Here is a 10,786-nt window from a genome sequence, read left to right as displayed (position 1 = left end):
CCAGTCTCCTCACAAATTTCCTTCAGGCTAAGAATTCTATTTCAGGGCTTTTTACCACATTTTGAATGACAAGTGACATATTAAGGCATTTTTTAAAAGAAGAAGAATTAAGATCCAGACACGTCAAACTAGCTGGCTAATTTCCCGTGTGAACAACTCCCTGTTGGAAGGGACCTTGTGCCTGGAACTCCAGTCCACTGGAGACTCCCTAGTAAAGTTCAGCTCAAGTAGTTTTCCATATGCAACTGAGGTACTTCAGTGAGTCAGCTGCATACCAGCCTTGGATAAAGTGGCATTATTGTTTTCCGACCAAAAAAAAAAAAAAAAGGAAAAACAGTCAGAACATCCTGTGAGAAATTTCTTGTGTGACTGTGCTATGCCTTTAGTAGATGATCTGTTTCTAGAGGTTATGAGAGTCACAAACAGCAGGTTCCTGGCAATAGCCCAGGCTTTCTGGTAATCATCACAAGGTGCACGATAGTACTTTCAGCTACTGCTTTTAAAAAGCAAAGTTTGTGTTTATTTGACAGCAAGTTCACTCTCCTTTTAAATGCAGCTCATTGGAATTCTTTGTTTTAGGGCAGAGAGCAGAAAAACAAAGCACAGTAATAAAATAGGGGAGCCTTCCCTGAAGGTTCACTTGTCCACAAAGGAGAAATTTGCTAGATGAGGCTTTGTGCTAGCTCTGACCTCTATGTCCCTCTTAAATAACAAACAAATAAGGGTTGGGGTTGTTTGGTCCTGAAGTAAAAACAGGCTTGCATTGCGATAGTGTAGGGGGAGCCACATATCTTGGTTTTAAAAAATAGCCACTTCTAACTCCCTTGCTCCAGGATATGAAAAATAGCCTCCTTGCTCCAATTTCTAAATATTTGGCTGTTTTGAGATGCTTTTTTTTAGGTAAGTTGCTGAAGAAAAGTATCGAGGAGTGGGGTAAACTTCACTTTGGATGCAAATTTTAGTATCTAAATTCAGATCATGTTTCCTGTGTGGAATAGTTAGTGCTTCATTTTTAATGATATTTTAGGCACTCAAAAGTCTAGCTCTTGGTTATCTTGCTTTTCTGATCAGCTGTAAGGTGAAGACTGACAGGTCTCCCTCCCCACATTCTTTTCCAGGATGGAGCATGGGTTTGGGTTATCATGAAGGACAGCAAGCCTCTGGTTTCGGTTTCCCTCTCTGCATGAGAGTATTCTCAAACCACAGCTGGATCAGGAAAGTCAAAAGAAATTTTTCCACTTTACTCAGCCAGATGCTGACCAGTTCCAGCTCGGGTTAATAGCTCCTTTGCTTCACAGTGTATTCCCAGCATCAGGAGGAGCATGGGGATGGCCGAGCAATTCTAAGGCATAGCACTGAGAGCAGGAATCCAAATACTCAGATTGCATCATTCCTTTGAAGGCACTCCTTTGACTTCAGTTGTGGTAGTGATTTATATCAGCTGATCTTTAGAGCCAAAAATAGGGCTGTTTTGATGTGACCTTGGACATGCATATAGGATCACCTTTCTGGGTTTCAGATGATCCACTTCATTAACAGTTGTGTTATTTCCCTCGAGTTTTATGTTGTTACCTGCTTGACAGGCTGTTAGGAGCTGAAATTTTCAGGAGAGACCACAGGAAGCAGATGCTAATTTTTGATACTTGAATTAAATTTTGAGTTAGGCTTTCTCAGAAGATCTCACAGGGAGAGCTCTGTAAGTTTTAGGTGTTATGCAAATGACAGCTATTACTGTTCTCTCTCAGCACATCAGATCCTGATTTGCTGTTTGGATTATCTAATCACTGTCAGCCCAAGTGTTTGGAGTGGAAGTAATTATAGCAGTACTTTCAACTAATTCCTATTCATGCAGTAGTAGTGAAAATGTTGATCTAAGGGGTAAGTGAGCTAAGTATTCATGATGGAATAGGCACCCAAGAGCGTTTGGGGCTGTTTTTTGTTGCTGCTGTCAAAACAGCTGTAATGGTGTAAGCAGTTCATGTGCCATCTTCAACTTGAAGGCTCAGACATGTAGTAGATCATGATGACATCAAATACCTAATTACTTGCTCTGTATTGTAGCTCATAACAGGGCCTATGGTTATCTCTCTGTCTTGGGCACATCATCTCTTCTGTGCATTGACTGTGTTGAAGGGCTTTCAGTTCTCCCAGGCAGATGCTGCCAGATTGGTTGTTCACAGAATCATAAAATGGTTTGAGTTGGAAAGGACCTTTAAGGGTCACCTAGTCCAGCACTTTTTTTTTTTTTAAATTTATTGCTAAAGGTTTTAAGGTATTGTGTAGTTTATGCTCAATTAAGATGGTGCTGGATGTTCACATGCAGATGTATCATGGGAGCATAGAAAAGGGATTGTGATAAAAGTACCCTTTCTTGATTGCTCCATTAGCTCATTTTTGGAGGTATTAAGCAGGTGTCAAGTGAGGGGATGTATCGTCTTTTTGAGCTTGTTTATATAAGCTCAGCAGAGAGGAGTTAATCATCTGATCACTAACATAAATTAGATTCTATATATTCAGGCAGAAAAACTGTTCATTGTCTCTAATCAAAACAAAGTGCTTTATTCTACTTTAAACTACTATTGCAGTAGAATATCTGCCTAGAGATTCCCTAAGAGGAGAGAGATGACTATCTCATATAGGAGGACAAAATTCAGAGGGACCTTCATGACCTGGCTTTCTTTGGGTTTGCTTAACTTAGCATCATGAATGTTATTTGTTCTTTATAGGTGTAGTTACCTGGATCCTGACAGTGTTGTCCTGGGGAACTGGGATAATGTGTTCCAACCCTGGGACTCCTTTGTTAATAAATTATCTGGCTTGGCTTTTTTTTTTTTCTTTTCTTTTCCCTGATTCTGTTCTAAATCCATGAATTAGTCTTGGATTAGTCATTGGTGAACTACAGTAATAAATTCCAGTAGCACCAATTTACAGCTATTTAACCATGCTTGACTGGAGTTGATTGTTAATAGTACTTATGCTCCTAGTGGCATTTGGAAGGGCAATAACTATCTTGGATCTGTGCCCTGCTGGAGGCAGAGAAAAACTTTATTTCCTTATTTGTATTATAATGTTATTCTCCTGTTCTACCCCTAATTCTGTGTGCTGCTGAGCTTACTGTTGCAGCTACAGCTTTGAGATGCTTGCTGAATCCAGAGAGTTGCTTCTGAGTCCCAGTGGTCTGAGTAGGACATCACCATATTGTAGCTGTTGTCCCCGTGTGGTGTAAAATGGCAAATGTGTTACTGAGGGATTCTCTTCTCTTCTATGGGCTTCTAATTGCTAGGTTAAAACTTTTGAAAAGTGAAAGGACTGAGTATGCAAACTTTTGACAATCTATTTTGGGTGGGGCTTTTGAGAGTTTTTCTTGCCAGGTGTGATGAGGTTGCCTGGGCCCAGCAAACAAGATTCTCAGAAGGCAAAGGAAGTCCCTTCAAGCATAAGTGGGTGCATAGCTGAATTGCTTTTCTGGAGGTCAGCTCTTGTTTTGGTTGGTGTCTAGTAATTCTTGAACAATTCGATTCAAACCCTCACATGAAACAGAAGAGGTTGAATGGCCAACATGCTGGAAAATTGGAAGAAAATCTTCATGGGTTCAGCTGGTGCCTGGCTTCAGAGCAGCCTGTCCATATGCTAAATGCTTCTGCAGCCACGTGGGCTGGGAGTATGAGTGCCCACGTGTGAGGCAGAATAATAGAGCTGGGAGAGAATAATATGGCTACTAGAACATCTTTATAGGAACAGCTAAAAGCTGGTGAAAGAGACACAGCTAGTCAACTAACAATCATTCTGTGCACAGAAATAAAGTTATACTTTTCAGGGACATAATAGTTTTGTGCTAAGTACATTTAGAAAGCTAACAAGAGTTCAAAGGCTGGAGTTGCCTTGTCTGCTGGTCAGCTCTTTGGTGCTGGCTTAGCGGGAGCCAGTGAGATATTTTGATGGTCTTGTCACTGGTCACTACAGTGAATTTGTGCTGCGCTGGGGCTCTGCCAGAGCTGTGAACTACTTGCTAATGGCTGATCAGATTTTTTTTACTTCTTTGAAATCATACTAATTTTAGTGGTGGTTCGTTTTAGTTCTAACTTACCAGGTGTTACTTTGGAATTATTGGTTAAATGTAGGCAGTGAACAGTTGGCAAGGCTTATAATTCTTTCCTTCTATACAGCCAGTATGTTATCTAAGCTGAGAGCTATGGTTTTGAATGTAAGAGGATGATAGAAAGTGCACCACAGTTAAAGAATGGGTGGGAAGATTGCAAGAAATGGGAACAGAAGTTTGAGAGATGAAATGACTTAATGCTGCAGATCGAAAGGTTTTGTTTTTTTTTGTCCCCAGCCACTTTTCACGGAGTCTGCTCCAAATTACTTGAATTTACGTTCAGCTGGACCTTGAAAACAAAATGCCAGTTGTCAGAGTGGTTCTGGGTTCTACAGTTAAATGATCTGTTGTTCCGAAACCCAGTAATTGAATTCTTTCTCCCATACGCATCTTGATTTACCTTTATGCATAGGGTATACACTTAAAGCTTTATCTTTTATTTGTGTGATAGAAGTTCCATTCCTACTTGTCTGCTCAAGGTTTCTTCATATCTGTCTTATGCATGCCAAGACTGGAATCGGTAATCCAGAATCCACATGGAAAAGTATGTCACTTTACTTAAAAAAAGCTGTTTCCTAGAAAGCTGTACATTTGCAAGCATAGTCAGAGCTCTTTCATCGTAGCACTTTTCATGCAAGCATGCACCGTCTTTACAAGGATTTCCCACCATATCATGTTTGTCTTGGTTTTGACTGTGACAGAGTTAATTTTCTTCCTAGTAGCTGGTATGGTGCTGTGGTTTGGGTTCAGTATGAGAATAATGTTGATGACCCACTGGTGTTTCAGCTGTCACTACATAGCGCTTACCCTAAGTCAAGGACTTTTCAGTTCGCTGTGCTCTGCCAGTGGCGAGGTGCTCAGGGAATCAGGAGGGATCGTGGCCAGGAGAGCTGACCCAACCCCCCCAGGAGGATGTTCTGTACCGTGGGATGTCACACTCGGTATATAAACTGGGGGGAGTTGGCCCCGGGGTGCTGATGGCTACTCGGACACTGGTTGGGTGTTGCTCAGTGATGGTGAGAGTTTGCATTGTGCATCACTCATCTTTCTTGGGTTTGATTTCTCCTTTTTACAGCTACTACTACTACTACTACTATTATTTTTATTACAGTAGTATTTTATTTTATTTCAGTTATTAAACTATTCTTATCTCAACCCGTGAATTACGTTTTCTCAATTCTTCTCCACATCCCACTGGTGGGGGAGTGAGCGAGCGGCTGTGTGGTGCTTGGTTGCCAGGTGGGGTTAAACCACAACAGTAATTCAAAAGAAATGGGATGTAACTATCCATTAACTTGATTTGTATTTTATTTTTTCTAAGCTATTGAGAGCCATTAACTGTAACTCCAGAGCAACAGCTGATTTATGAGTTTAACTTGTATGCAAATATGAGCGATATTCAAGTCATTGGAGATGCCAAGTTTATTCTCTTGTGCTTCTAGATTTACCAGAGATGTTGGTTAGTATTCAAAAAAGCTTCAAGCAAAGGGCCAAAGAGGCTGGAGAAATTCTCAGATGAACGAGCTGCTTACTTTAGATGCTATCACAAGGTAAGATTTAATAATATGGTTATTTCTCAAATTTATTTCTACATACAATCAAGGATACAATCTGAAGTTGTCGTGTGTTAACTGGCCTGAAAATTGGAACTTTGGTTACTATTGAGGTCCTAAACCCACTTGTACATTCCTTTGTTAAATAGAGGCAGACTAAGTGTTCTCTTTGCTGCTTAGTAGCAAACATCTTGCTAAGCAAATGGAAAATGACGTTATTTTTGGAGAAGAGGTTCTTTCCTCTCCTCAGCCTTTTAAAATCAGAGCAATGACTACTACTCTTTGTAATTATGGTAGCGAACATCCAAGGTAATGTGTGAATTCAAAAAGCTGGCTACATAGATGTTGCCATTTCACTAGGTTTTTTGCATGTATGGGAGATAGTAGAAAGGTACAGATATGAGGGGAAACATGCAAATTTTTCATGCAAAAATCATGTGAAAACCTTTGCTAAATTCACCAGTGTTAAAAGACTTAAGTTTTTTCCCTCTACATCTCTGAAGTTATGTACACGTTTCACACTCATCTGAGATTTTATATGTGTCATTCCCTGGGCATGGAGATGAAAATAAGAAACCCTTTAGTTTATAATCGTTGTTGGCAAAAGCTTAATATACTAGAAGATGAGGAATTATGTGCATAAAATCCTAGGAATCAGCAAGTGCAGCTCGGCTTGAGGCTGATCTGCACTTACTCACTTTGACATACAGTTCAGAGCAAATCTCGAGGGAATACTGCAGCTGAATTCAGACTTTTCCGTCTGCGTGCCATGTAACTTGTAATTCATTGGTCATAAAACCTGTGGCTATTTGTGATAATTCTTGCCCAGAAATAATTCATTCAGATTTGTATTAAGCAACTTTCAAAGTCCATTTGATGTGTGTGAGGGTTGCACAGTGTGTATAAGACCATTTCCAGATTTGTGTGAAATGTTGTGTTTCTATCAGTATGGCTCTGTCAATTATTGATGTAAATCTGAATTTCCTCCATTGTATTAATACAACTTATCAGCAGCACATGCTGGCTTGAAGTTGAGATTAAGTAATGGATATGAAATCCATGAGGAATCTAAATGAGGCTGCATTTTTTTCTCTTATTTCAAGAAAATCTGTAGGTTAGCATCTACTTGTCATATATGTAACCTAACAGCAGTTTTCTACACCTGGATTTGCAGGCTAAAGCACCATAGAAAGCCTCACTAGCTTTAGGTGAAGCTTAGTCTATAGTTCAGTTATTTAGTGTTAAACTATTGCTTCTATAAATTAAGTATCTGGATTTCTCTGGATATTGCTGTTGACAGGGATAAACAATGGTCAGATTCCACAATGAGTTGCTTTCAGAGGAGTAAAACAAACCTGAGTGTGGCATGCACTCATGAAAACACTGGTTCTAGCTGGAGTTAACAGACAGATTATATCCTAAATCTCCTTTTCAGGAGCTGAAGGGTGGTGTTTTGGGGTCTGAGTCTTATGTTGAGCATACCTGAGATGATCATTCTGAGCTTCTGTGGGGTTAAATGCGATTGCCCAGAACGGTGGGTTGTCACCTACGCAATGTGGCTATTTGGCAGCATGGTTCTGTGGTGTCCCCATTTTTTCACTGTGATCGTAATGAGGCTGTCTTCTAGTTCTGGAGTCCTGAGGTATACAAGTTGATGAGCTCTGTGTTTTTGTAATGAATCATAATGAAAGGAAGCTAATGAATATTAAATTGTATTTTCTGGTTAAAATGTGTTAACTTACAAAGAACACAGGTGGATAAAAATTAGTGTCTTGTGAATATGTTAAATTCTAGGATGGTGAATTATGCAACGTCTGACACTTAAATATGAGGTATTGAAAAAGGAGAGCAAGTTGCTGCAGCTCTTTATCAGTCTATAGTTGAGCTGATTCTTATAAAAAACAGTTACTAATAAAAAAATACAACAAACAATATGACAGTCTTCAACTAACACTACTTGCCACCTGGTTTTGATATATAATATTAATGAGACTTTGGTACTCAGCACATCATCCAGTGGTCTGGGATGGTCCGTGCTGCTGTGTCGATACATGTTTGGTCAGCAGAGCAGCTGCTGTGATAAAAACTTGGTGTGTAGAAGCTTTTCTGCGACTATTCTGTCAGTCCTGGACATGAGACTGCTTTTCACTGTCTCTGACAATAAAGTTAATCCTACGAATGGGAAGCCCAGCCAGTCCTGCTAACGTGTTGAGCATCACTGTCATAAGCTTGTACTAATGAGTCTGAGGATGAATACAGTTCAGTCTGATAGATGATACTGTAGGAGGAAAACCTCACCTACAGATTACCAGTGTTTTAGAAATATGGTTGTTAGCTTCCTACCTGGGTTCTGAAGTGATTCTCAAATGCTGTTGAAAGCAGCATCAAATCTAGAAAACTGAGGAGCCCGTGCTCACTCCATCAATCTCAGGAAAAGTTTAATCCATCATAAAACTGTAAAGGGTAGAAAAAGAAAAAATGATGAATGGAGCTAATTTTTCAATAGCACCTGCCTTCTTCACTGAAGTGTTAAATTGTTTCATTTTGTTGCCTTTTTATTCCTCCCCCCCCTCCCCCCCGGTGAATTAAAGTGTGAAACTTACTTGCATTTGTTAGTGGAAAGATTCTGTCCAGGCTGTTTGTCCTCTTGGCACCGTGGTGGTGTCAGTCACTGGAGCTGAGTTGCTGTGATCTTACAATGTACAACATCTCCTTGGCACCTTTACCCAATCAAGGTCTTTCCTTTATCCACCTGAAGTCTGGGTCACAAGCAATGGTTCTGAGGTGTCTCAGTGGTGTTTCAGTCATGTTGAGGAGTCTAATATGTTTGCATGTGAATGTGTGATGTATGTATCCTCTTCTGCAGCCCTGCACCAGAAGCTGGACTTTGACATCCTTGCCACTCAAAATTTAAAACAAGAAAAGAAATAAGTTTTGGGGTTTTATTTGGCAATATGGGTCTTTAAATAATTTTTAATCTTGTTCTGTTTCTTTTTTTTTTTAGCGTGAAAAGGTTAAAGTGTCCTAAAATACAGATCATGTGAGAACAGTCATCTGTAGCTTATGAAGTGAACTGGAAATTAGCATTCACAAAGCAAATTGGCCACTTAATTCATTTAGTCCCACAAGGGAGAGAAAGTAATTAGGATCCAGGCTACAAAATCTACAGGGAGAGTTGCCTTTCAGGTAACTGTCTAGTTTTTGCTTGTTAAATGTAAATAATCAACCACAAATTACCATATGCCTCAACAAAATAATATTGGAGGACGGAAGAAATTCTTATGTCTCTAGGTGACTTTTGACTTTGCAATGTGCCAGAAGAATCCTTACTATTCCAACACAAAGTGAACTAATTGTGTGCTGCTGACAGGAATATACTGATTCCTTGAGGGGGTCTAAGTTTTAATCCGTTTGTATTAATCTTCCCTTGAAACAGCAGAAGTAATTTAAACAGTCTTTCTGTCTAGTTATGGATTAATCCATTTGGAAAATTGAATTGTGTAATTTGTAATTGTTTTCCAGGCTCAATAATGCAAAACTGTATCGGTAGCAAATTAAATGCTTAAAGTATGACCACCCTGCTAATAACTGGCTGTTAAACATTTATTTTAATGAATATTATCACTTACTATGAATGAAATGTCTAGTCTGAGGCTTTAAAAGCATTAAAGTAACTTGTCAGGATGATTGGTAGCTTCACTATAATGCCACGCAGCAAGGCTCGATGCAAGTCTGTGGGGTGGGCACGTGTCCTTCCCTGTGGAAGGACATATCTTGTGCTTGGGTCCACAGATCGTGTGAGGGAAGGAGCAGCCTCTGAGAGTGATGGTAAAAACAGAGCCTCTAAATCTGGTAGTTGATCCTGGCTTTAATTTCTTTGAATAAGCTAGTCCTGGGCTACAGCAGGGTTATGGCCAGAGTGTGCAGTTCTGTATGTAAGCAAGCGTAAACTAGCAGCTGATGATTTTTCCCACTGAAGAAAAGGATACACAGGCATGGCTTTAGATTTTATTTATTTGCATATAAAAATATTAAAATAAATAATTAACTGTATAAAACTTTAGTATTCAGTAAGCTAGATACGTACAGGTGAATCTCATAAGCAGGACTGGGCTGGAACTGCAGCAGCAGCATTTTCCATTAAATGTTCCCCTGGTGTGTCCTGGGAAGTGTTCTACCTGTATTCATCATGGGGGGAATTTTTCAGGAAGTCAAGACAGAACCATGAAGTCTTTAAGATTGAAACACAAGATACTTGAAAACAATTGAATGTGGCAATTATGTAGGCAGTAAATACACTCCCTTGTGTTGTGTTCTGAATAGCTACCCTTGTTTGACAGTTAAGTACTAATTCAAACAATATTTTGAATGTTAGAGACCATTCTGAGTAAACTGTTTGGTGTGTTTTTGAATGGAATAGGAGAGATTAAAAGAAATTTTTGCCTGAGTTTCTCTGGCCAGGGAGAAGCTCTTTCTGTTTGTGCTGTTGGTTGGGCAATGACTGGTTAATCCTTGTTCCTGGTTCCGAACCTTCCTACTACACAGCTCTGCAAGTATTTCAGTTTTTAGTCTAATGAAATGTGTTTCAATTATGTGGATTTTCAATATAAAGGAGGTTTGAAAGTAAAGCAGAGGAGAAAAGTATGCAAAGAGGACCTCCCTTTTGCCCTTTAACCACTAACAAAATATTATTCTTGTGACTGTCTTGTCTGATATTTGTGGTTTAGCCACATTTTCTGATTTTTTATAAAAATACTTATTAATCTCAGATAAATAAAACATACATGAATTAAACTAACCATGAAACCACTGTTTTGCAAGAGCCTGGCAGGAGGAAAGTTAATAAAAAAAATTAGAAAAAACCCTACCATCCCAAAAAAGCTTCAGCCTCAAATATTTGCAGGTGTTTGTTGTTTGCTCCTGACTCCTTTCCAAAAGTGTGGGTGGTAGAGAGGGGGTGTTAGCAGCCTGCCACTTCTTCAGTGGGAAATCAGTGCATATGTGCCAGACAATTTGAACCATCTGTTGCACAAGGGTGAGCAACAGGCAGGCTATTTAGGCACCTGGGATAATGATGGCGTTTGGAAGCACCTTGCTGGCAGGCTCAGCAGGTCAAATATCAAGTGATCTTGAG

The 10,786-nt window shown here is 39.6% G+C and overlaps 1 protein-coding gene across 1 annotated transcript in view; it reads left to right on the top strand.

Moving 5' to 3' along the window:
* Window positions 1-5,541: 5,541 nt before the first annotated feature.
* The window catches only part of DOK5 (docking protein 5), a gene marked incomplete at its 5' end in the record, with an annotated part of 20,473 nt that continues 15,228 nt past the window's right edge, over window positions 5,542-10,786 (top strand). Inside the window, one exon of the mRNA XM_009867682.1 lies at window positions 5,542-5,649. Coding sequence (XP_009865984.1) covers window positions 5,542-5,649 — 108 coding nt within the window. The remainder of the gene's footprint in view (window positions 5,650-10,786) is intronic.

Source organism: Apaloderma vittatum, unplaced genomic scaffold, assembly GCF_000703405.1.
Source record: "Apaloderma vittatum isolate BGI_N311 unplaced genomic scaffold, ASM70340v1 scaffold32574, whole genome shotgun sequence".
Taxonomy (NCBI): domain Eukaryota; kingdom Metazoa; phylum Chordata; class Aves; order Trogoniformes; family Trogonidae; genus Apaloderma; species Apaloderma vittatum.
The sequence above is the reverse complement of the archived record's forward strand: the minus strand, read 5'-3'. Positions and strand labels throughout refer to the sequence as shown.